Genomic DNA, 26229 nt, shown 5'->3' with positions numbered 1-26229 from the left:
CAGTGTTCTGATTTACAGACCGCCAAATATGAACCGTAATCTTTGATCCTTGTTGTTCTCAGTGCAATCAGGCTACTAAATGTCGCGTCATCAGGCTGGGACAAAATATCAATACTGCAATATGTACTTTGTCTTGCAACACAATGTCCTTAAACTGAGGCGGATGCAGACACTGAACTTCCTCACAAGTTCTTTATTGTTCATGTGTGTCTTGATTCAAGAGATTTTCAGCCAAGAGCCTTTGCTAGACATTATTTACGTCCCAGTTGTCTTATTCTTTGAGAAGGACAACACATCGCAGTCTAGAAATACACACTCCCTGCTCGTGTAGGGGTGTTTCTGCACGATATCCTGACGTACCGTTGACGACTTGTCTTGATGATCAGAGAATTTCTGGGTGCTGTCGTTATTGTGTGTAAAGTATCACCGTAGTATTGCGGATCCTCGACACCGACTTCATTCTCACACTGGAGATCAGAATGATGGTGATGATGCCGAACCGTAAACCCGCCACAACGTATGAGAACCATCACCCATCTCGGTGTAGATACTCCAAATATGCTCTTTAGAATACGTTCAAATTTAATGCGTTTGTGTATATTTTCTGCTCTTTTGATAAGAAGTGCCATGTGGATGACAATAGCAAGAAAGAAAGTGTCCCTGTCCAATCAGAACATCTCTACCACAGAACAAATAGTCACACAAGAGCTCAACCTTCTGATTTTTTTACTCCTATTGCTGGGTTTTCTAGTATTTTCCCTTATTTATTCCTGTTCTACGTTGTTCTGGCTGTGTGTGACTTCACTAAAGGCTGAGCTGAATCATTTCGATGCGGTCTGCCACTATTGAAAAAAAAAATACGTGTGCAGGGGTGGGAGGGCATGCAGATCAGACCTTTTGCGTAAGACCCCACCAAATGACGTCACGTCCAACGCAACCGCAAGAGCGAGGAGCGTCATAAGCCGGTGGAAGAATACAGCTACAGGTAAAAAAAAATAAAAATAAAAAAAGAAAGAAATTAAGACACGCTGTCCTCATTTTCAGATCAATCTAGCTCGCAGCGTCCTCGGGGAACAAATCTGCAAAGTTTAGTTCACCTTGTCGGGAGTGGATCAACGGTTTAAAAAAAAAAAAACACTTATAAGCGAGAACTCCTAAAACTACTTGCCTTGGATGTCATCGGCTGGATGGACATGGTGCTCGGGGAGCGCTGAAGCTGCGAGTCTCCCTCCATCTCATTGTTCTCAGTCATCATCAGGATGGAAAGAGTCGGTCGAGACACGAACAGGAATAAAAAATAACTAAAAAAAAAACCGAACTTTAAACTCCTCAAGCGGACGGTGGCGAATCACCAGCCATGTACGAGCTTGACGGTGAGACGGATCCGCGGGGACGGTTGCGCGCGGTTAGACGGACGCGGAACGACCATTTATCCCCAACAAGGCCAGCCTTTAATTTTGTATTCAGCTCTTTTGATTTAACATAATTGCATCCAAACACTCAGGAGAAGGTTGCAGGTATCGTTCCTTGACGCGCGCATCCAAAATGTGCCACACAATCCTGTCTTCCTTTCCAGACAAGAAATAAAAAAAAGAGGGGGGGGGGGGTCAAATCAGCTCATGTGAAAATGTCAGATTAAGAAGTAAAGATCCCAAATATTGGCGCTCTGGAAGGCACCAACTTGGCATAAATCCAAAGCGAAGTGTTCTCTCCTCCTCCTCCTCTACCACACAGCAGACTTAAATTTAAGCGCAAACCGAGGCACGCCTTCCCGTGCGTCGGTGGCGCGTGATTGGGGCAATTTCTACAACTCTGCCAGCGTTCATTTACTACCGAGGCTCGCAGCCGTAGGCGGGCGGGTGTGGGGGCTTAATATCGACCCAAATATAGAACGGATCTCTGATATATTCACAGGTTGCGCACAGATTATTTAGTCATAGGAGGATTTTCCTTCCCCGGTTTAAGATGCACCTTTTCATTCATTTTATTGTGCCCCCCCCCCCCCCACGTGTCAATCACGTGAGCCCTGGAGAGGAACCCCATTCAGGACGTCAGATCAATCACTGACACTCGCATCTCTGCACTTGCACGGAGCTGCTGTGGTTTGCAAAGCTACAAGGGGTCTACTCATGTGAAATGAGGAGTACAGCGATGCAGTAGTACTCTGGTAAAAGACTCCGCACTGAAGTAAAAGTAGAGGTATGACTTAAGTATCAGGAGTAAAAGTACACATTCTGAAGGTTGTTAGAGTGTTTTGGTTCCTAGGGCCATCAAATCCTCCAACTATTGACCTCTGAAGGTCAGGTTAAGGTGTTGTGCATCCCATCAGGTTTTATCATGTTTTCTATGCAAAAGCTTTTTTTTTCCCTTCAAAGTAACAAGTAAAGATAAATGTAGAGGAGAGAAAAACGAACATTTACTCACAAATGGAAAATTAAAGTACACAATCCCGTTAATTACTCTAGGAAAGTATATATACCTCAGCATTGTACTCAAATGTAGTAAAACATCTTGCTATTGCTGGACACAACACATTCTATGTGTGAAAATGTTGTACAATAAAGTAAAACAAACTCTATATATATGACGGGTGAGTTGGAGGAAAGTGCAAACTTGCAAACAAGGATGGGGAAAAACTCACAAGGGCTTCGGGTCATCTGAAACGCTGTGTGCTCCAGCAATGGGCGTGGCAGTTTTTATCATCACTGTTGTATATTAAATTATTTATTCTATAATTAGCCATTTATGAATTTGTCCCAGAGAAATGTTCAAATCAAGAGGCGGAAGGATGTTGTCTGAGCTCTACTCCAGTCTGAACAGGCATCAAGCAGAAAAATGACCCATATGGGATAAACTGGGCTACTTCCAGTGTGTGTCAGGGTTGGGAGGAAGCGAGGAGCTTTTAGTCTTGCGAGTATTCTGTCCTGAACACATGAAGCTGTGCAGCGCTAGCCTGTGGTGTTAGTAAAGGCTCCCTCAGGGTCGGTGGGATTTGTTTAAACAAGCAGCAAAAGGCCAGAGGATTGGTGCCTCTCATTTCAAACGCAATCCTATTTGCTACAAGGTTTCACCAGACTCCTGGAGTGTGCTTCAATCGATTCCTCCCCTTAGAAAGAAACATTACGCTTCGGATGAAAGCGAATGAAGCAATAAGGCTGTGGACACAGCTACCGATTTTTGCATTAACCTGATGAAGGTGAAAGAGATGTGGACTTAGATGAGTTTTTAATCCTGCATTTGTTGGTGTACGAGTGTGATACAGCGTGGAAGGACTTCTAAATGTGATTAGAATATTTTTCTTCAACGTGCCCTGCTTTCTGACACCCAAGCTGTCAGAAACTCTTAGGGTGTATGTTGGATTGGATGTGGGTGTATGAGAGAAAAGTGTCACAAAAGACACAAAGACAGATCTTCAGCCATCCAAGTAATTATTACTTCACTCAGAAATGGCGAAGCTGGAAGGAGCACAACAACGAACAGCAAGTCGAACATTGTCGGCTGTAGAACGCTGACTTTGCTGTCAAAAATAAAACACAATGAGTGGGGACGTTGGTGAAGTGATCTGATCCACGCTGAGCCAGAAAGCAGCTAAGAGATTTGCTGAAAGAGGGAAATACACACAGACACAGACACACACAGACACACACACTTATACATTTAAGATTCTCCCTCTGAGCCACCAGCTTTTCATCTTCCATGCGACACCCTGAGAGTCGAACACAGCTGCTAAAAATGAACATTAAATCAGGACTGACAACACACTGATCTCTGGGTGATTTAGAGCAGGAGGAGATAAAGGAACAAAATGATTCCCAGGGGGGTGGAAGACAAATCCCAGGCATGGCAGCAGTGGTTGTCAAGGTGCAGCTACAGGACCTGCTCTTTCTGCTGAGATGGACTGATCCAGATTGTTCATCTGTGCTTCCTCCTGCCGCGTGTGCGCACCAACACAGACTCTGCGCGTAGCATTCCAGGAGCCCCAAAGGTACCACAGACCATGAAAGAGTTGGAAGATTCACTCAGACACTGTGACTGTACCTGAGTGATCAGATGTGCTTGAGAATCATTCAGGTTATACTTTTACCCCCAAAAATATAAAGTCAGCCCATCTATGTCGGATGTAACCTATGTGAGATCAGAGAAAAGGGCTCAATCGCTCATCCCCTTGGGAGTGGTTGGATGCTGAAATATCTTTACCACCTTTACACATAAAGACATCAGACAGGATAAAAACACTCCACGCCGCAGGTTTACCCATCTGACGAAAGCAAATCAATTAGGTGTGTTGACTAAACCCTGGAAGAGCTGAGAACAGAAATCAGCAGTGGAGATGATCAGCTCATCGCTGCCATCTACTGCCCCAACCAGGTTACAACACCATTCCTGAAAACACCAGTGATGACGCTGGACAAGTCTTAATAATATAGGTATATATTTATTCATACGTACATATTCATTTATATCGGTTAATTGTACAAAAAAAGAAAAAAGAAAAAAGAAAAAAAGGAAAAGATTTACAGTAATTATATGAACTACAGTCATTGTCAATTTTTGAAATTTCTTGTGTCAATCTACTGTGAACACACGTTGTAGATTCACCTCTCGCCCTCTAATACTCCTCAAACCAAACGTGCATGAAACAAAAAGCCGAGTCCTCCTCCGTGGTGGAAGGAGGTCTTAAGGAAGGACACAAGTGTTCTGAGCGCGGAGATGAAATGAGAGTTGTGGAGTTTGTAGTGTATTTTGCACCATGAGAGAACCAATGACAGGTTTTTGTTGTTGTTGTTTTTTTTTTAAATTTTCCTTTTGTACATATAAGGAGCAGTGTATTACCTGTAACCATTCAAAAGATGTTAGCTGCTCTGATGACTCAGCTCGCCGCATACAGTGCATGGAGAGGGCAAGCAGGTGTCATCATACCACTTTTCCTTTTTTCCTTGAGTTAACTGTCTCAACCCTGCAGCACAGGGAGACTACATTAGAAATCTCAGCCATTTTGACTCTTGGTTGTTCCCTAATCCCCCATAAACCCCCATTCAAACAAAACAGATCAGACTGGATTACACTGGATTCATCTCATCTTGCATTATCCTGCCTGCCGTAGCCGTCAAATCACAATAGAATCATCATTCAGTGCTTTGCCTGACGGTGGGCATCTTAATCCAGGATTTATCAACATTCCACACTTGGTTTACCCATTTCTGTCTTGATGAATTTGGGCAGGGTGCATTATGGGTATTTGGAAAAGCAAGGCGTTGAAATTAAAAAGAAAAAGGAGAGCACACTTATGGGATAAAAATCTACTGAAGTGGCACACAATGCCCGAAGAGCCATCATCTTCTCCTTGATGGAAACATTCAATGAGTAAAACCTACATACATCAAAAACTCCTCCTCAATTCACATAAAAATATCACATTTATTACAATTGCACTGGTGCCAAAACTTCCCCTGGACATTTAGTAACAATAAACTCTCGATAAAAACACAAACTGTGTCAGATCAAAACTGAGGACTGGACGAGGGGCTCCACTTAGGAGACTTCAAACACAAAAGCAGGCACAATTCCATACCACACCAAAAACAGAAAAAATGCCAAGAAACAGGTAGATATCCAGAGGAAGAAAAGCAATAATGAAATGAAAACAGAAGAGACACAGAAGAAAGCAGGTGCGGGAGAAAATAATCCATAAGAAAAGGCTTCAATACTTCATAGGAGGGGAGTTGGGGGGGTGTCTAAGTCCAATATAGCCCTCGATGTGACAAAATCCCATCGTATCTGCTATTAGCAGGCCAAATTGTGTGCTCAATACGTTCAGCGGACTTCCTCTTGCGGTGGCTCCACCGTCCGACCAACCTTCCCCAGCTACCAGCATCACCGGTCCCACACGGACAGGGATCACAGGACGCAGGGTGTAGTCACGCCGGCCCCCCAAGGCCTCATTATCACTGTCTGACATCAGATTGAGTCCTGTTGCCGGTCAGTCGCTCGTCATCAGAACGATGAGACCACTAGACCACCAAAATGAAATCAAACTAACTGAAAATTGATGTACGTTGATTGTTCTCAGTTGGCTTTTTCTTTCCTTTGTCCTGGTCTCACACCAAGAATTCCTGTAGTGATATTTGTTTTTATGTCCTCTGTCAAAAGAGTAGTTGTGGACACGTTCGATCACATGCCAGCGTTAGTTCTTCTGTCAACATATCAAGTAAGTAAGTACTGGCTCTTTTTTCACGCTCCAAAGCCCCGGCACATTCTCACGTGCTCAAAAAGGAGCTTCTTCATCGTTCCCTCGGAGACTCATCGACATCATTGTCTCGCATCATCTCACCCCCCGGTCGCCTGGCTGGCGTCGACTCTGCCACGGTCCATACATATGTACAATTGGATTTTTAAAAAACTAGAGGTGTCACATGCAACATTTGGCATCTTCTTTAGTCCCCTTTTGCGAGCCTCAATTGGTGTTCATTTTAGAAAAATATGTCATTTTTTTTCCATCACTATGTTGAAGCTTCTGATTGTGTCAGACACAGAGAGAGGGAAGTTTGCAGTGGTAGCAAGCTCAGCATGTGAGTGATGATTTGGGGGTGTGTTGTTAGTTGAATGCCAGTCTTCCAATCTGAAATGGTTGTCTTTGTCGAGTGTCTTTTACTGTAAGTGCAAAGTTTGTCTTTCCTTGTGTCTCCAGGGCTAATAAACAAGTTTGTATTTTTGTAATAAACACCTACTTGGACTGGACAGCCTGCAGAACAAAAGCTAACACAGGTCGAGTGCAGTTCTGTCAAGAGGTAGCTGTTAAGTGACCTTCAGCACTGCAGGGAGTGTGTTTGTCAGAGGGCTAAATAAGTAAAGAGCATGCGTCATTTTGATGTTATAAAAACCTTTGGAGAAACATGCTTATGCACCATCCTCCCCAAAGCCAGACAAAAAATGGATACCCTCACCTCCTCTGTGTGTGCATTAGGGAGCTACGGACCCACAAAGACTGTTAGCGAAGTACAATGAATGGTACTGGATTGGCAGATTAGCATACCTCTAGCAAAAGTCTCCAAATATACTTTCAGTCTTTAGCTGCATTAACATAATTATGGTCGGGGAAACATTTACACAAAAATGTAATCACGAGGCACTAATTTTAGCAACAGACACTGAGCCAGAACTACTTTTCTGCATGGGCGCAGTGATACAATACAGCACAAAACAAAATGCTACTTCACAACTACAAGAGTGGCCGCTACTACCAATCATGGTCAATTTTTAAAGAGAGGATGAGGATGATTACTTCTAGATAAACCAAGATCCTGGACCATAAGTTTTGGAAGCTGAGTGGGCAAGATGGAGCTATGCTAACCAGCCCATTCACTACCATTCCCTGCACGAAGCTAACTCACAGTCTCCAGGGGTCTCAGCTCCCTAAAGCCGACACAGAGGAAACAATGGTATCTATTTTCTTGTCCAGCACAGGGGAGGATGACAAAAAAAGTGTATTTCCCAAAAAGTTGGTGTGTTCCTTTAAGCTCTTGTCTTTTAATTCTCATTTGCCAGAGCTAAATCCCTCAACAGTGCAGATCACTTAAGATTTCTTAGTAATACTGGTTTCACCACTGAATGCAGGCCAGTAATGCTCTGACATTCTTCCAGGAATTAATCCGAGTGTGTGTGCATATCAGGCTTGTGTAAAAGACTGTTGTATGTCTGTGCATACATGTTTGTGTGTGTAGTGGATATTCGGGAATGTTTCAGGGGAAAGTTACCCAAGACCCTGGAGCGCTGTGTGGCTCTCTCCCTCTCTCTCTGCAGCTCCAAAGGGGGACACACCAGCATGTACTCTTTAACAGAGGGCCAGGAGGGGGACGGTGGGTTAGGGGTCAAGTGGCAGGCTGCGGGGAACATGTACGAGGAACTCTGGGACAGGGAAGGGGGTTGTTGTCTTTACATCATAGCAGGACACAGCAGCGGCAAAACCTCTGACGGCTGCCCCCGACAGATGGGGGCGGAGTGACGGGAGCGAAGTATGCATGCACTTTGATGTTAGGCAGATGGGTCTGTGAAGAGATGAGAAGAAAACACAGATGGAGATAAGTTAATGGTTCACATAAATATGAAAAATATGTGAAGGCTTGCACGAGGTAGTTTAAATTAAACAGCCGTTAATCTGGTCACATGTCAGTAAATGCATTTTACCAACCGACTCTCCCGTGCTGTGAATGATTTAATATCAAACTATAAAAGACAGGCATGAGATCCAAAACTGACAAGTCCAGCTTTCTCTTGAGTGAGTGTTCACTCACTGCTGTTGAGGAGACACTTTGTATTTCACAGTTCTGTTCTGATCCATCACTTCTTGTGGGTGGAGCAGTGACACAAACACTAACATGGAGGAAGAGTGTGAACCCGTGGCATCTCTTTCTCCTCTGATGCATCCTGATTGATGCTCATTATGCACGTTTTCAAACATAATCTTTGTTTAGCTCGCTTTAAAGCTTGCAGAGTTTCTGCAGGTTTCACAGAGATAAACTAAGGCTTCTGAAGACCTGCAATGAATGAAAATAAAGATCCATTTCACATCCACACTGGCAAAAAAAAAAAACAACAACATTCAGGCTATGACAGAAAATCAGTCCCAGAAAGTTTGAGTGGATCCAAATGATGATGTTGCTTTGTTGGTATGAGTGAGTTAAAGTGTGGCCTCACTTTGGAGATGTTAGTGATTTCAGAACAGTACTGAGTGATGGCTGGAGTTACAGTGTAAGCTGCTACACTGGCATGATGGTTGAACAGTATCTAGCCATTAACCGGAGCACTGAGCCACTGAAATGATGTGCAGGGTGGAGAATTTTTGTTTATCCACTCCACATATTCACCTTATTACAGGACGCACTGATTTTTACTCTGACCAAAGAAGAATTTGTTTTCAGTCTTCTTTAATTAGGAACTTTGTCAATCCAGTGCTTGCGATGGGTGGACTCACACTTGTCTGACTTCCACACAGGGAGATACAGGCAGACCTGGATCAGGGATCACTTGAGCTGATTGCATTTATTTAACAGAGGTGCAGCAGTTGAGCACAAGTTCATCTCCATGAATACTGGTAGTTAATGAGTGGAGAAGAACTGTTTAGCCAGCAAAAGTTTATATAAACAGAAAAATAGGCAGAATGGCAAACCTCAGACACACAAACTGGTAGGAAATGCTTAGGCTGGTGTGCATTTAGAGATAGCCCATCATTAGCCATTAGGCCTGCTCAAAATACATTTGGTGAACTCTGCATATATTCAACCCTTCACCAATATGCAGAGTTCACCAAAGGGGGTGTTTACTGTACATTCTGGATGAATCAAAGCTTAGTCACAGATATTAGCCCACACAACTCACCCTTAGTCTCTTGATGCCTGCACGAGTGATCTGCTGGCAGTCATAGAGCTCGATGCGATCCAGACTATGGCAGCTCTTCAGGTGCTCCAGCGAGGCATCTGTGATCAATGGGCAGTTGTCCAGCTCGATCACCTCCAGACGGTCGTGAGCACAGGGCCCGCTGCCGAGGTGTCGGATGCCATCATCGGTGATCAGCTCGCAGTGAGATAGACTCTACAGGAACACAGCGATACCAACGCATGCTCCATTACTCAACTGGCTGCTAAAACAAGATATGATGTGGTACTTGAAAATGCTACAGGAGCAACGTTTCCCTGGCAGGCATACACTCACCAGAACTTGCAAACGAGGGCAGTAGATAGATAGCTGGATGAGTGTTCCATCTGTGATCTGATACACGAAGTAAAAAGAAATGAATGTCATCGCTGCAGGCTCCACCAGACTTAAGTAAACAAGGAGGCCCAGCTGCAGCCCCAACAATAAGGTGAGCCCACACATAGACTGGTAGTCCCATCCATAATCATATTCATTGGCTTGGCCCTCTTTCAAGGCCAAACTAGATTAGACAGATGCAGCGTCACAAGTGATATCAGTGATATCTTTTCTGAGTGAAGGGCTAATAGATGAGTAACACATGCTGACAGACAGCTCACACGGGCCCACGCTGAAAACAGATGCTAACACACTGATAAAACAGGCTAACAGAAGCTAAAACACTATGGCAGGGAGCCAACACAAGCCTGCATTGAAAACATGCTAACACACTGATAAAACAGGCTAACACATGCTAATAGAAGCAAAGAGCCATGAATGACTACCTTTTTTTCTCAGTCTTAGTGTCAATAATGTCTTAGTCCATGTTTGCTAACAGAAGCTAAAAACACTGAGACAGCTGACACAGCCCACTATATTGAAAACAGATGCTAACACACTGATAAAACAGGCTAACAAATGCTAACATAAGCATTTGTCCTATGCATCTGATACACAGCAAACAGCCAGTCAACTGACAAACGCTAGGACATGGCTAAGAAAAGCTAACATGCTATGGTTAATTTCTGGTTGGGTTTAGGCAGTGACAAAGAAGTGATTAGGTTTCAAGAAAGCTATATTGTTCGGGCTGAAACACAAACTTAGGTTAAATTCAGGTTTGGATAAAAGATAGAACATGAGGCAACATATGTCATCATAGCTACAAAAATATAAAAATGACAAGGTTAAGGGTCATGACAACATCCCTCTACTGGAACTCTCCAAAGAACTTTTTGGACATTAATACTGTTATTACATCTGTAGGCTAATCATGTCTTTTAGTTGAGTTCCAGGGTTAGCGCCATGTTTCTCACAAGAAAGATAGTTTGTTAGATCAATTTTTTTTCTTACCTGCACACATTCTTCTAAATCCATCTTCTCAAGTTCATGACAATTCTGGAAAGACATGACACAGAAAGAAACGGTTTAAAATAGAAATGACTTAAAATAATGAAAAAAAAAATCTGGTCTGCAGTTGAATTCCAAATTGAACAGCAAATCAGACTTTGTTCCCTTGTGTGTGCAAACAACCAAGAAGCAGGAGCCACACTCACCCTTGCTAATGTGGTAAAGCCCACGTCTGTAAGCTGGGAGCAGCGAGCCACTTCCAATATTCTAAAAAGGAGCAAAAAAAAAAGGAGGACAGTGGCATCGTCACTTAAGAGTCCAACTATCCGTCTGCAGATTGCAGATGGGAAGTTAATGCAAATGGATCTTGCAGGCCTTGAGAAACCCATCCATCCATCCATCCATCCATCATCCATCCATTTTCTTCCGCTTATCCTGTTAAGGATCGTGGGGGGCTGGAGCCTATCCCAGCAGCCTTCAGGCGAGAGGCGGGGTTCACCCTGGACAGGTCACCGGTCCATCACAGGGCCAACACATAGAGACAGACAACCATTCACACTCACAGCCACGCCTACGGTCAATTTAGAGTCTGGATTAACCTGGTCCCCTCTTGATGTCTTTGGACTGTGGGAGGAAGCTGGAGTACCGGAGAGAACCCACGCAGGAACAGGGAGAACATGCAGACTCCACACAGAAAGACCCCGTGCTCGAGCCAGGACTCAAACCCCGAACCTTCTTGTTGTGAGGCAACAGTGCTGACCACTGCACCACCGTACCGCCGTCTTGAGAAAGCCTTAATGCTTAATTTTTTTTCTTTTATCCATTACTTCAATCTTTGCCTCATTGTCTAACTCATGATTCGGGCCAAACAAGTTGGAAAGAACATCTAATTGCTATCATGTGACAGATTTTGGGCTATGATTCACAATATTACACACGACCTGGAAGCTGTTTAAATTTCATGATAGATTCTCCACTAAAATATTCATATGAAACCCAAATTGAATGCAAAAAAAAAGAGGCACGTCATTCCAATCTAGTAAAAATATCTGGCGCTAATTTGGAATTTCTGGGTTCCATGACGAAAGGAGCTATTTTAATTCAAATGTACATTTCCATTAACATGTTCATGTGGAACCAAAATAGTGGTAAAAGGCAATCTAGAGAAGTGTGTCTTATATGTCCCTTCTAGTTTTGATTTCTGTCATTGGCGTGGCGTCTCTGTCACCTTGGACTTTGTATGTTGGCTCCCTGCAGTTAACTTAACATGGCGGAGCACCCTTTGCAGTCCACTTCATAAGAAACTACAAGGCATCTTGACATCAAGAACGTTCTGTGTGTGTGTGTGTATGTATGTGTGTGTGTGTGTGTGTGTGTGTGTGTGTGTAAACTCACCTGAGGCGAGGGCAGTTCTGTCCCAGTGCATGCAGGATGGCGTCCGTGATGTTGGCACAGCCCGACACACACAACGACTGAAGACGGTGACAACCCCGGCAAATTGTGATGAGGCCTTCATCTGTGATCTGCTGCTTACAGAAGAAGGAAGTGTGTGTGTGTTTGTACTGTGAGCTGAAGACTTGGTCAGAGGAGTCAGTATTAAAACTCTATGTTTATTCATGTTCAGCGAATTTCCCCCCTGCATTGCTCGAGAAAACTACAGATCTGAGAGAATCTAGGAGACAGAGGAGGGAGGAAGAGCCAAAAAGTGACAGGAAATCTGGCACAAAATGAGATTAGTTCCTGAGGTGTAAGATGAGAAGGTGTAGAGATGAAGAGGAATGATGAGGAGTGGGAGATGAAGAAACAGAACTTTAACAACAGGTAGAGACAGATTAATGGGTACTATGTGAGCCATAATCACAGACTCTAACTGGCTGATGGGCTGCACAGCAACATCATCAGAAGAAGACGGGAATATTACACCCCTTTTTAGGCCACTGTCAGTATAAAAGTACATGGAAACAACACGGGGGACAGATAGTTGCACCTCTGATCCACCAGCTGAGTTAGAAATAGTGCAACAGCTCGTTCAAAAAACTGAGGCTGTGGAATTTACTCATCACCCGTCTGTTGCAGAACACTGGGATGCTGTATCAATTCACACATTACGCCAGCCTAGTTTGGCTCTGTGTAAACCAGCACAGCGTCTTGACAGATCTTTATGGTGCTATAGAAGAATCTCTGCGTAAAAGTGGCGAGAAACACAGTATGCACTTGGTGCCTTAATCCAACCAAACATTTATGTACGTTTCCTTTGAGTCTTAAAGTATGTCAAGACTCAGAGTCTAACAGTAGAGGTGTTCTACTCCTACATGTTACAATGCCTATTGATCTTTCAGCCATACTGACTGTACTTACTGAGCATGTCTGCAAGTTGAGTGTGACCAGCTCTGGACAGTGTGCCCCGATATGCTTCAGGGCCTCATCTTCTAGCTGTGGTAGAGAGGAGAGAGAATCAGTTGTCTGAAATCCAATGATACCAGCAAACTAACATAATATGACACGCCTCTCTTAAGAAAATATATGCTGCAAATGGATGGCTTGTGTCGTTTCCATAAAAAAATACATGACTCTTGTCTTTTCCTTGTATTATTCATGTAATAGGATGGGTTTAGATCAGGGGTCACCACCAGGCCCTCCTTGAGACATTTCAGGGTGTCTAAAAGAGTGTAGGCCATCAGGAGAGTAACCTTGAGTCTGGGAGGGGAGCATTGTTCATCCAAAAAGAGCTGAACTGATGTGGACGTGAAACGTGATTCACTGACTGGAGATGATGTGTGACACACACAGCATGATGAGCGTCGCAGCCGTCATCTCAACAACGGTCACTTTTGTCGTGATTTAATTACAATAAACTGATCCAAATAATGCTGAAGGAAATGCACCGTGATGCCATTTTGTTCTTTGTCATATCTTTTTACAAGAAGACAAGCAGACAATTAAAAAAAAAAGAAGAAGCTTCTTTTCTGATGAAGTTTGAAGTAACTTGAATCTCAACTTTCATTGTTTCCCTCTCATCACTTTGAGGGACTGAAGGCTGTATCTGTGTGGGGCATTTCTCTGATGACATCATAGTGGATCTGGAGGTGGAACAAGCTGGTGACCACTTCCCTAAGATCGAGGCTTTACAGTTGCTGTACACAACGTCTTTCCTGACAACATCCGCTGTTGTGCAAGAGCATCATTATGTTTGTTGCGGCAGTAAGAGCAGTCTTGAGTGAACTTAAGAGGAACTTTGAGACAATACGGCCACTATTGCGGAACATCTCAGAAAACAGAGCCACTTCTACAAATTTAGTGCTTGTTGTACAGCAGCAAAGTTAACCCTGATGGCAACAAACTAGCTGCAACAAACCAAGGTACAGCTGGGATTCATGCTGAATGTAACCATCTGGAAACGTGTTACCCTCCTAACCAGCTACACCATCCAGGCTAATCTGCATCCAGAGCTAAATTTGGCTCTTAATCGTACCTGTGTGCAACCCTTGAGGAAGAGGCCTTTCAGTCCAGGGCATGAACGCACCAGAGCCTGGATGCCATCCTTAGTGACCTGATCACACCAGGAGATATTGAGCTGCTCCAACAGGGGACATCCCTCGCTGAGTGCAGAATAGTATGTGTTAGAGGACAAAGTTCCTTTTGTGCAACCCACATCTCCCTACAGAAATGCCTCAAATGTCTAGACTCTTTGCTTAAGTCTAAGCAATTTACAGGACATTTAACAGAAAAATGAGCAAGATGATAAATGATAGGAGCTGGTGTACAGATGCCGAGTGTCATAGTATGAAAATCACTACTACTGAGGGGAAAATAAGCAGCACAGCTACAGGCTCAAATGCTGAATGCTAAAGGAGAAAAAATGCCTGTATGGATTACTACTGTTATTAACTGTTGCTGAATGGAGTGCATTAATATAGCAGTTTTCTACCTTAAAAGCAAAGCTCTTTACCATGCTAGCACTCATTCATGCTCATATTTATTCCTTATTCCTGCTGACATTAACACCTGTATCCACCATCTGGACTCTGTCTGTGCAGGGGTTAAATGCTGAACTGCTGCAGTTGAAAAAATTAATATATGTTGAAACGTTGCCCTGACACACCTGAGAGCTTTGAGTGACAGGTTGGTGATTGAGGTACAGGAGGCGAGGTCCAGGTGCTTCAGCTTTGGACAGAACTTGCTGAGGCTGTTACACGTGCTGCAAACAAGAAGGAGAGGTTTGAAGCCCAAACGGCGCGGCGGTTCCTTCAGTTCTGCTACGTGAACGTTCACGTACCTGTCCGTGATCTTAGTGCAGCCGTTCAAACTGAGCAGTTCAATGTTCCTGCAGTTCTGGGAGAAAGTCCTACAAAAGAATTAAAAAGCATTAATGTGATGGCAGTGGGTCTTTATTCGCCCACCACAGGGTCATCCTCACCTCAGGGCGCTGTCACCCACGCCAAGGCACCCCCGCAGGCTCAGCTTCCTAAGGAAACCCCCACATCGTTTTGAGATGTTCTCCACCACCCGGCCCTACAACAAACACAATCCTCTCCTTTTACTCCTGGATTTGAAGTTAAGTTAATGGAGTTTAAATGGTGAAGTTAAAAGTGCAGGCACCTCAATATCCCGCTGGAAGTCAAAGAGGTCGATTCGTTGCCAGTTGCTGCCATCCAGAGCCAGAACATTCCAGGACTGAGAGGAGTGTGGGAGAAGTAGTAAGTAGTAATACGCAATGAAACACACAGACAAACACACACACACATACGCACAGTCACGCACACATGCATACACACACCTTGTGAACACAGACTCACCCGTGAGACCTGGGCACAGCGACAGAGTGTCACCACATCCAGAAAGGAGAAGATTCTGGAAGACAGACAGGGACGGTTTAGAGACCCTGATCCCCGCTGCCAGAAGCTTCCTCTTCACACTGCACTCTGCCTGCCCTCAACGCAACCCTGCATCTGCTTCTGCTCACAGCACAGGGGTGTGAGTAATTCAACTAATATTGTCTTTGACTGTCAGCACCAAAGATGCGTTTCCTGTTTAGACGATAGGCATGTTTACTCAAAGTCGGATCCTGGTGAGACCATGCAATCTGCTTCTCGTAAATAGAGCTGCAAAATTTACTGTAGGATCCTGTAATGCAGCAAAAACTGAATTCAGTTTGAAGCAGGGATGCAGTAAGTCCCAGCACACCCTGCCAGCCTCACAAATCAGGGCACTGCACCTGGTCCAGCAGCACAGAGTCAGCAGCCGCAGCATAGACAGCTTGGCTGGCGAGACCGAGGCTTGAGTTATGGCCTTCATTTTCTGTTTGCTCAGGGACTCTTGAGTAGTTTTTTTTTTCTTTTCTGTTGTCTGATATCAATTTGAATGTTTTATAACCTCAAGCACCTGTTTTTAATTAGAAATCAAGCACTGGGAGAGCAGAGTAGGGTGGGGAATGAGGGGAAATTTGCATCCTGGTGATCGGTTGCCTCGTTGATCAAGTGGAAAGATTAGCTAAAGAGCATGTAAGCATTTGGTATATGATTGTGAGATGTGTTTGGAGGCTGGAGAGGGAGGAGGGTGGCGCAAGGACAATAGAGTGGTGTAGGAATGAGCCCTAAAACCCAGACGTAATTCAACATTCTTGAACGTCCGGTTCCCTCGTCTCAAAGTCAATGGGAATTTTGAATGGCTTTTTGATTCGAGGCCTAAGATGAGGTGTGTGGTTAATCGTAGCTCCGTATGTTTTAATATTTTCTTCTACAGCATAAAATATGTCAATCAATACTACACTTCAGAGGTTTTATGTGTTTATGTGCCTTAAACGCAGCAAATGCTAACAAGTGGCTGAAGAAGACTACAAAGGTAATCACGCAGCTGAAAGCAGAAGAAGAAGGTGATGTTGAAAACATCATCTTTGATCATCAATCATCACCTTTGTACTGCAAAAAAAAATGCATTTACCCGTTTAAAGTCATGAAAATGGTGTTGATTTGTGAAGTGTTTGCCACAGAGCTTATTCTGGCAACAACAGAAAATCTAAAGTAAGAATCCCATCGGCTTTTGGTTTAGGGGACCCATGGCGACGCTAACGTCTGGTCTGGACTATCAAAAAAAAAAAAAAGAAAAGAAAAAAAAAAGTCATCCCTGCAGCATTTTATTGTGCCTTGGAGTATGACTGGACGTGCAAATGGTGAGTACAGGCAGTCAAGTGCAATATGCCAATTCTGCTTGCAAAAAAAACCCAGAAAAGATAAAAGTGGCTGAAAATGTTTCTCACCGTAGCAACAGCTCCTTGGGTAGCTTCTTATTGATGACTGCTTCATCACTGTTTGTGAACATCTGAAAGGGTGCAGAGGATAATATTAGTCCGGGAAGGCTAATTCAACACAGCCCCCCACCCCCCACCCCCATCACTCAAGGACAACCCCAGCACAAATGCAAGGATAAGTGATCGTAATCTCATCAGCCAAGATAGAGTCAATGTCAAGTCTCGGAAAACACTGAGGGTGAGAGAAGATAAAGCAGCAGAGGAGAGGATTTTTTTTTGTCTTCTAAGCAAAAATAGCAGGAAAGGACTTCGTCCTATCAACTACTGAGCTCTGCTCAAGCTTCTGCTTTCATGTTATCTTTTGTACATGCATTTTGTTTCCTTACTTCCTGTGATGATTAATTTCTATCAGTGTCCTCATCAACATGTATTGAGAATGCACGCTGGAGTTTGTTACATATATCTTTTGACTCTCTGACAAACAGTCCCTGCCTCGGCAAACAGCTAATGGCTTGCCAAACAAATAATTGCATGCTGTGTGAGCACAAATGCTAGCCTATAATCCACAGAAAAATTCTCAGCACACAAAGAGACAATATATTAGCATTTATTAAGACAGAGCTACTTAGATACGCACACACTGAAGACTGTAGCGTTCCCAGAATTACTCTGCTAGACCGTAAAATGCGCAACGCTGACACAATGACAATTGGGCGAGTGAGGAACATCTGGCCTAATCCATTTTACTCCACAGACTACGAAAGATAAATCTAAACCAGGCACGATAAACTGGGGGTTGGGGGCTTTGGTGTGTAAATAAAAAAGTGCAGAGAGACACATTATATTTACAAGAGGCAAACATTTATGGCAAGATTAAACAAGGAATTAGCAACTCTTTGTTTGCACATCCCTACAGGTGCAAATATGAACCATCCATGATCCGTTCAATGTTGATTTATTGTGTTTTTACAGAGGGAATAATTAATAGGACCCAAGGGAGTATGCTGTGTGTTATTTTTATCACTGGCTGTACTTATAAAAACTACATTCACGACAACTACATATTTTGAGGAACTTACAAACCCCAAAACAAACTGATGGGTCTGTCTGTTAAATTTAATGGCCGGAACCTTAGAAATCCTGTCAGCTCCAGGTCAAAGCTTCTCTATGTCTCTCTGATAAACATACACAGACGTGTCCACGCAGAGGCTGCCTGCCAGCACAGACGTGTAAAATTTTAAAGGAGGAAGAAGAGACAGACATTAAGCTTTTGGATTTGGGGCAAAGTGACTCTGACAGCCTTCGCCTTCTTCAGCACTACTTTCTAGCCAAATAATCCAGGGCCATTTCCAAAGATGGTCAACGGGCATATATTGTCCCCTTTTGTAGCCTAACATAAAACGAACCTGATGCTGCATGAATGTGAGCATTATGTTTTCTCCACTGGTCAGCTGAAGTCAGTGAAGCAGACCTTGCATGGGCTAAAAAGCTGGGTGAGCTGTAACCTCCAGCTAAGGACTGAACTGACAACTAAACAAAAAACAGAAATATTTTTAGAAAACACACTTATTTATGTCATTTCCTAAAAAGACACCAGGCTCGGATGAAAAGTAGATCATTTTAACCTCTAAACTGATGTTAATCCGCAGCAAAACTCAAGTCAGATACTCAATTTCTATTTCTATTTCAGGTGTAGAGGAGAGGAACTTAATCATGATATACCTACAGAAAAAGCTGTCAGACATTAACATTATTTTCTGAACCACAGTTTAAACTGCTCTGCTAGTCTTAAAAACACTAAAACAGCTTGATACATCAACTGATGATGTCAATCACAGTGTAGATATTATTTGAATATTCACATGAACTGGGAAATAAAGTTTCGTGGAATTATGATTATGTTCTTTTCAGGCAGCTGCAGTCTTTTGTTGATGGGTGGTATACAACAGAACACTTTGTCAGCAGAGCAGTCAAGTCAAACAGGACGCAACAGGAAACACCAGTCACTCCTTTCAAAATAAGTGACAGTCAGACAACGTGACAAGTAAAAATCATTTGACCACGTTGTTTTCTGACAATCTGAGATGACATTGTATATGCTAGGACACAATAATTTTAGTTATTTTGACAGTTTAGGAACATTAGAACAACAGGTGACAATAATGACTTGAAGCCTATCTTTGACCCAATTTCTCAATTGCTTTCAGTGTCAACAACTGACGCAAGCCAAGAGGATCTTTACAGTTTTTAATTTCATATTCCGTAAATTATCAATCAAATCAAATGTACCCATCGGTACCTAAAATTGTCCCTTAGAGGTAAAAATGGAAGTGGAAATGTTTGAAAACTATTCTTGGTATCATATTTATCATTATTACTCAGCAAATAGTTTTACTATGAACAACATTATAGTCGGTAATATTCATTGCATGGATGTAATTAAGGTTGAAGATTAAATTTAAAAGTATGACTCACATTTAACAAAAACTGAGCCTTACATTAAAAGTTGTGAAGGGGACCATAACTCACTAAAGCTACATAAGATATCAAAATATTTTGATAAAAGAAATTTTCAAATCATTAAAAAAAACATGAAACCTACCTGCCTAAATATCTACTCTTATTTTGAAGGCGAAGTCGCTCTACATCCGGTAATCTCTGACTTAAACCTCCTGTAGCTTCGCAGTTCTCCCGCAGCTGTCGGGCCAGAAGGTAACGGCCTGAATCTTCTGAGTAGTCAGCTGTTGCACCGTTAAAAATAAATAAAACCACACACAAATCCCACGCTAGCAAGGGATTAAACAACGCCAAGTGCTCAGGCTACGCAGGACAGTGTCACCGGATCCATAGCTTGTGTGTACAAGTTTTCACCCTAAAAAAATTCAGCTACGCTTGCGTGGCTGCGACACAAAGTTTATGCTACATGTTGTGGAACAACTGACATACAAGCCTCATATAGATGCAGCTATAGCTTATGACAGACGGGTGTACTTTATAAAACGTGTTACATTGTTACAGCTTGGGCCTATTAGGTTTTAGTTGAGAGCTAATACGGGAGGGAGGGGGGGGTGCATGTAGCAGTCACAACCCGAGGCCCCCACGACCGCAGCGGCCATGGATAGTCACAACAACCAGGCTCATAACAAAAGTCGCATAAAATAACAAATGCTCCAATGTATAAGGGGATATATAACATAACTTCACCATCCTAGCTAACCAAAGTCAACGCGCCTCTTTGTGAGTATGTTACGAGCTGTCCTCGGCGTGCTCTGTGTAGCCTCATTGTCTTTGTTTTGATGGCGCAAAGCGAAACATTTTTGGACCTTTAAAACCTCGATATTCACTCCCGAGCAGTGCGACAGGCTTAGCTGGGAAACACCGACCTGCCTGCACAACGACATGACATGTCAGGCCTAGCGAAATGATGTTGTCGGGACAAAACAACAATGTTTGACCTAATCCCAAACACTGACTGCGGAAGCTGCATCAGTAGCCTCCCCGTGAGCGCATTTTTTTCTTACAATAAATACGGCGACAAACATGCAGGCCCGAATTCTCACGTTTGTAACGACTTTGCTAAATGTGTGTCAAGGACTGTCAGTTAATACAGGCTGTTAACTCACCTCAAACCGGCTCCGTGAAACACCATTTACCTCCTTCCCCATGTCGGACGCTGGTGGTTACCGACTCAATGAATCCGGTATGGACGCAGTAAAATGCAGCACTCTTCCTGCCGATTCCCCTCCACGACTATCATGCTACCGTTCTTTCGGTAGCCCCCGGAGTGAAATGCCGTAGTTTGTCTGTCTGTAAGACAAACAACAAGTCGTGTTTCTGCTAAAATAATGGGCTACATGCATCAGCCAGCCCTTATTGGCTTGGTTCGCCCTCACCTCCTCCTCCTATACAGGCTTCCCATCTATCCACACAATAGCCCCAACAGGAACAGGATCTGGCAACCTAAAATTGAGCTAGAAGCACGCCTACATTATCAATAAATTATTAATAAATTGTAGTGAGGCGCACTGCACAATAACTACCAACTCATCTACTTGTCTGGCGCTTTCAACCAGCACGAAGCTGGGGAGCGATAACGTTAAATCGAGCTGTCAACATTTTTGACAGCTCACGTAGCAGCTAATAAGACCCATCTAGGACAGTTAAAATATAGTTTTGCTTCATTTTTATTCCGTCTCACTATAGATTTGACAGCAAACGAGACACAAGGACGTCAATTAATTTATGTGAGCGTACATATAAGTTTGCTTTTTCTGTAAAGCCTACCAAATAATAAACATGGGCATTTCCCCTCCTGCCATTAAATCGTGGGCCAAAGCATTCATGGTTTATCCAAAAACGTGTAAATAGCTGCCATAGCAACCACAGAAAGAGATGGGCGGTCTCGGATACTTTAAATGCTTATTTAACACTTTATTATCTCATTTGTTTTTTTTTCTTTTCTTTTCTCAAACATGCATTATAACTTTGTTATTGCAGATAGAAACCTCACTTCCTCGTTTGTCGTAGACCACGCCCAGGTGTGACAGCGCATTGAATCAGCATCCAGAACGGTGACGCGTCAATTTACGTCATCGTCACGGAGGGGAGGGGGGGGGGGGGGCGGCGGAGTGCTGCAATGTAACGTAAAATGACTGAAATGAGTGAACTCATACTGGTTTGAACCTTCTACTACGCCACAGCAGAACAAAGAATTCTAGTTATTTCATTCTCTCTCTCTCCACCTTTGGAAAATCTGACTTGATGAGTTTTTAACTTTAATGCCATACTGCTTAAAATAATTAGGCACGCGTCACAGAGTATAATGTTGTACTGTGCGTGGAAAAAGAGTAAGAAGGAACATAAGTTTGAAAGGTGATTCTGTTTCCATGGACCCTAAACTGACACAGCGTGCCTCCATCAGCATGGTGAAGCCAACCTCTTGATCTATTTTTAACCTGTCATTAAAATTAATGTCCTATTAGCCAGCAGTTACTTTTGGTGTATAGAAAAACACAAGCATTGCTTTTGTCCTTTTTAAAAAAAATTATTATTATTATATACATATAACTTGATTCATTAAAGTGGTGCCAGGGGAACAGGTGTGGGGATGATGAATCACATAAGACTTTGAGAAGAATAGATTTAAGTCACATAAAAGTTGCTGTGGAGGTCTCATGACTTTGTGTCCAAGTATTTCTACCTTATATTTTGTGTTGGATTTATGTAGTAATTCACTGTTATTTGAACAATTTTAGAGCTTTGGATTTATATTTTATTTTTGATATTCATGTAAATTATATTCACATTAAGATTAGTTTTGTATTATTTTACATATTCATATCATTTCAATTTTATTCAATTATTCCTAGTATAACTGATATCATTCTGAAATGTCAAAGAAGTTGTCTAAATATAGCCTGCTTCCTGGAAGAATACGATGTGAAAATCCTGAAATGCAAACGTCCTGTGACGCTTGTACCACGTATGTTTTATTTCATTTCACGTGTCAGTTAAACAAATCCTTCAATATACCAACAGTCTACTTTATTGACTGGCTCAAATTATTACTTTTAAGGATGCAGTCTATCATTCGGAAAATTCTTCACGGGTTGGCGCGCCACCAACAGCCCAGTAGGCGGGCCTTCTTTCTGTGATAGGCCGTTGCTAAGACACAACCCAGATTGACAGGTTTCCGGCTTCCGGTTCATTTCGCTGTGCGCAGAAGTTGCTAGTCACAGGAGCCATAATGGCGTTTGTAGTCTCCTGCAGATAGGGCTGTGGATGTTATTAAATCCACTAGCATCGCCCTAAATATAGGCCTGGTTGATTCCCAGAGCCATTGATAATAAACTGGAACATCTACTGCACACGAAAATACTATAATTTCTAATCATTATTGAATTTATAGGGGATAAAACGTACATTAAAGGGAACATGTAAACAGTACCAACCGGGTCAAGTTTTCATTTTGTTCGAGAAACGAGCGTCTTCTAATGAAGACACTTGCTGGTTTCTGAAAGCTAAGACCGTAATTCTGTGGAATAATAATACCTTTATTTAACTTGGCACCGGACAAGGACAGCTTTCACAAAGGGACTTTTTCTTTTTCACGAGTCAGCTCGCTAGCTGCCGAGCATTAGCTAGCGGTGCTAGCTAAATTGAGACGGAGACGACACCACAATGCTCCAATGTTTGGTTGGGATTTTTCATTCACTGACTCAGTCAAAGTAAATACTTTGCAACGCTGGAAAACCACTGTGGTATTTTTCTCCGATGAGGAGCTATGTCGGCGATTCAAGTGGAATGAACTGACATTGAGGAGGACTGGACGTGAGCGGCCTGGTGTGTTTATTTTGTGTATTTCCTTGCCTTGTTTCTGCTTAACGTATCGTAACACATTGCATGAGTATTGGCGGTTGGAGTAGCAACTGTTCCCTCGTTAATGACTTTCCTGGACCACAAAGGCCCACTCGCAGTAAGGAAGTACTGAAGTCGGCGTGAGGGATGCCTGGGTCGGAACGACACCATGGGACCAAGAGAAAGTCGGAATCTAGCATCGGTTTGTCACACCAGACCCAGGCCTTGTCTCATACCTCTGCGGGAGACATGACGAGCAAAGACGGTAAGGTGCAGTTAAAAGCCTCAATGTCCTCTTCAAAACGTAAACGGCATAAATCAACCAAACATAATCGCGAATCCTCGGCGGCACCGGGATCCGAAGATTTTACCCTCGGCGATACGGCGCCTCCTGGTGTCAACACGGTGAAGCCTCTGGTGGAGTACGACGATATCAGTTCGGACTCTGACACTTTCTCTGACCCGCCGTCCTCCAGGCCTTCTGATAGGTTGGGCGTGGACAGACTCGAGCCTTCACCTGACTACAGTAGGGATGAACTTGCCAGAGACGCTGGTAGTAGAGAGAACAAGGGACACAGACACTCTCGTAAAAAGTCCAAGGACCTTAACAAAGTTAGAGATTCTGGAAATGGGGAACATGGTTATAAGAAGAAGACAAGCAAAGACCGCGAGAAAGGAATTTCTGGAACAAGCAAAGAAAGGGCTGCCCCATCAGGCTCCTCATCCAAACGCCAGGCCCTACAAGAGGGGGAATCTAAACGTGGTGAGCTGTTACTCTCCTCCCAGGCACCACCTGCAGCCAGTGTAGGCAGTACCACTTCCTCCACATCCTCATCTCGCAGCAAGGAGAGCAGCCGCTCAGGGAAGTCCCGTAAAGAGAGACAGCAGAGGAGAGAGGGTCGGGGGGAAGGCAGTCACAGCTCCTCCCAGAGGAGTCGGACAGACAGAAGTCACCACAAGTCCTCTAAAAGCCACAAGTCGAGCCCTAAGGGCAAGTCAAGTAGGGGGAGTCCTCGCAGGAAGGGCACCAGCTCTGCTCTCTCACCCAGTCCCAGAAGAGGGGCTGGAAGTGACAGTCCACTTGGGGGTGGATACAGCCAACAAGGGGATGACAGCTACACCAGGCGTAGAGCGGCCCAGCAGAGCCCCAGTCCCTATGGGGACATGTCTCACCGCAGCAGACAGAGATCAGACAGCCCCTACGGCAGCAGACACCGGTCCTCCAGTTATGAGAGAGACAGCAGCCCCTACTCAAGGAGACGCTCCATCAGTCCCTATGGTAACCGCAGGTCCTCCAGCACCAGCCCCATGTCTCGGTGAGTATGCTTTACAGAGCTCGCAATATTCTGGATTGGATGTTACATCACCTACACCCTCACTTGGACACATGGGGCTTAGAATAGGAACTGTCGTGTGGAGTGTTTTTAAGGAGAAATAACCCAATTAACCATGTCAGGCCACATTTAGTAAAATTTTTCAGAGCTAGGACAAAATATTGATAGTGTAATATATCATGATAGTTGCTCTTGTGATGTGGCATCAATACACCTTTGCTAAATGTTGGCGTAATTGTTTAAGTAAAAAGATAGAAACGGTATAAACAATTATAAAAGTGGAAGCTGAGAAAATACAAGGGTTGGGACAAAATATTGAAATTAATTTATCAGAATACTTCCTTTTGTGATGTGGCGTCTAGAAACCAGCACAAAATGTTTTCGTTTGTCGTTGAAACAGCTCATGTTATCGAGTATATGGTTTCCCCTGCTGTCATTTAGACAAATATATAGTCAATGAAGAACTAAGCTGAGACAATGGACTTTTCTTTACATTGTTTCAACTTAGTTGGCTGATATGGCAGTGCAGAATGCATAATTCCTGCTTTTTTCCAATGTAGTATTTATGTTTTTTTTTTTATAGATATTATATTGTATTGTAGAATAAATGTCTCGTAGTATATCCAAGAATAAATGTAGTGTGTTTGTATCAATATTGAAACGTAGAGCGGCGCGGGAATGAGTCCTAAAAGGGGCAAGTAACTGTTTTTTTCGTCGGCGTCAAAATTTCTGTTTTACGCCAATCCGCCGTAGATGGCAGTGGCAAACAAATGGCTAAGCGAGACCTTGGAGGTTGTCGCAGACGTTAAGCGCCATCACCCCGGAAGACAGAAATGTGAAGCGAGTTGTGGTGATGTCCTCCATGTATGGTGCAGTTCGTTAACAGCATATTAGGTTTGTACGTCTAATGGTTAAAATTACACGTCAAAAAACATAAAAGTGGTGTTCATTTTGAACAAAACATATTAGTATCGAAGTTGTTCTTTTGTTTTTTTTGCTATGGAACTTATATTCTGCAATGACCGAAAACCCGATTGACACTTGGTTTAGGGGACCCATTGCCATGGTAACTTCCTGGTTGGCCTCCAGATACGTCGTCCCTGCAGTACTGTCTTATGAGAGCATCGTATTGGGAGCCACCCTAATATTTTGGCGTAGTCTTGGCACACATCATGAGTTACCATCCAGATTTGGCCTGTTAGATTTACCAAACCTGCATTATAAATTATTAAATCAGGCGAACCCGTTGAACCTAAAATCCCGTCTCTCTTTAGTAGATCGTTGCTGGTATAAAGCAGGTTGTCAGTCAGGATGTTGTAGACGGTTCCATATGCTGAAGTTGTAGCTCCATGACATTTGTAAATGCCTGGGGGGTGGTGGTTAAGTTGAAGGCGGTGTCAGGAGCGGCAGGCAGTAGCAGTAAGATGTCAGTATACACACTGTAAGGGTGTGTTTGGGGGGGGGTTTCACAACTGCGTGGATGATGAGTCCCCGTCCATTAACAGCCAAGTTCATTTGCCTTGTTTTTGATGATGA

At 43.4% G+C, this 26229-nt stretch overlaps 3 protein-coding genes across 8 annotated transcripts in view; 1 reads left to right on the top strand and 2 right to left on the bottom strand.

Annotated features, from left to right (window-relative positions):
- Positions 1 to 1596, bottom strand: part of LOC147244788 (SH3 and cysteine-rich domain-containing protein 2-like) — a 31873-nt gene extending 30277 nt beyond the window's left edge. For both annotated transcript variants that reach the window (XM_086185568.1, XM_086185569.1), the window contains exon 1: positions 1169 to 1596. In XM_086185568.1, coding sequence (XP_086041694.1) covers positions 1169 to 1255 — 87 coding nt within the window. In that variant the 5' untranslated portion in view covers positions 1256 to 1596. The remainder of the gene's footprint in view (positions 1 to 1168) is intronic.
- Positions 1597 to 4250: 2654 nt separating this feature from the next.
- fbxl20 (F-box and leucine-rich repeat protein 20) lies at positions 4251 to 24167 on the bottom strand. Of its 4 annotated transcripts, none has more exons than XM_086185840.1 (17): positions 23731 to 24167; positions 20626 to 20809; positions 19605 to 19743; positions 17012 to 17073; positions 15552 to 15606; positions 15355 to 15429; positions 15173 to 15267; positions 15032 to 15100; positions 14858 to 14953; positions 14228 to 14354; positions 13114 to 13188; positions 12151 to 12281; positions 10962 to 11022; positions 10759 to 10803; positions 9709 to 9765; positions 9376 to 9588; positions 4252 to 8045 (listed from the first exon to the last, which is right to left on the bottom strand). In XM_086185840.1, exons 4-17 carry the CDS (start codon positions 17071 to 17073, stop codon positions 7938 to 7940), a joined length of 1269 nt encoding a protein of 422 aa, XP_086041966.1. In that variant the 5' UTR covers positions 19605 to 19743; positions 20626 to 20809; positions 23731 to 24167; the 3' UTR covers positions 4252 to 7937. The 4 variants fall into 4 exon arrangements, with proteins under 4 accessions (XP_086041965.1, XP_086041966.1, XP_086041967.1 ...); XM_086185841.1 differs by having other exon boundaries at positions 19605 to 19699; XM_086185838.1 differs by lacking the exon at positions 19605 to 19743 and having other exon boundaries at positions 23731 to 24164.
- cdk12 (cyclin dependent kinase 12) overlaps positions 22709 to 26229 on the top strand; it is a 15210-nt gene continuing 11689 nt past the window's right edge. The window contains exon 1 of one of the 2 annotated variants that reach the window (XM_086185836.1): positions 22709 to 24675. In XM_086185836.1, the coding sequence (XP_086041962.1) occupies positions 23507 to 24675 (1169 nt within the window). In that variant the 5' untranslated portion in view covers positions 22709 to 23506. The remainder of the gene's footprint in view (positions 24676 to 26229) is intronic. The other variant, XM_086185837.1, reaches the window with a different exon arrangement.

Source organism: Aulostomus chinensis, chromosome 18, assembly GCF_037954235.1.
Source record: "Aulostomus chinensis isolate RoL2024-O1b breed Wild chromosome 18, RoL_Achi_v1.0, whole genome shotgun sequence".
Taxonomy (NCBI): Eukaryota; Metazoa; Chordata; class Actinopteri; order Syngnathiformes; family Aulostomidae; genus Aulostomus; species Aulostomus chinensis.
This window is presented reverse-complemented; position numbering and strand designations above follow the sequence as displayed.

Excerpts from the sequence above, each read along its gene's own strand:
- fbxl20 (XM_086185838.1), bottom strand. The coding sequence starts at position 20,667 with ATGGGGAAGGAGGTAAATGGTGTTTCACGGAGCCGGTTTGAG. Across the intron at positions 15,607-17,011 it reads CCCAAGGAGCTGTTGCTACG|AATCTTCTCCTTTCTGGATG; the intron begins GTGAGAAACATT and ends TCTGTCTTCCAG. Across the intron at positions 13,189-14,227 it reads TCCTCAAGGGTTGCACACAG|CTAGAAGATGAGGCCCTGAA; the intron begins GTACGATTAAGA and ends TCTCTACCACAG.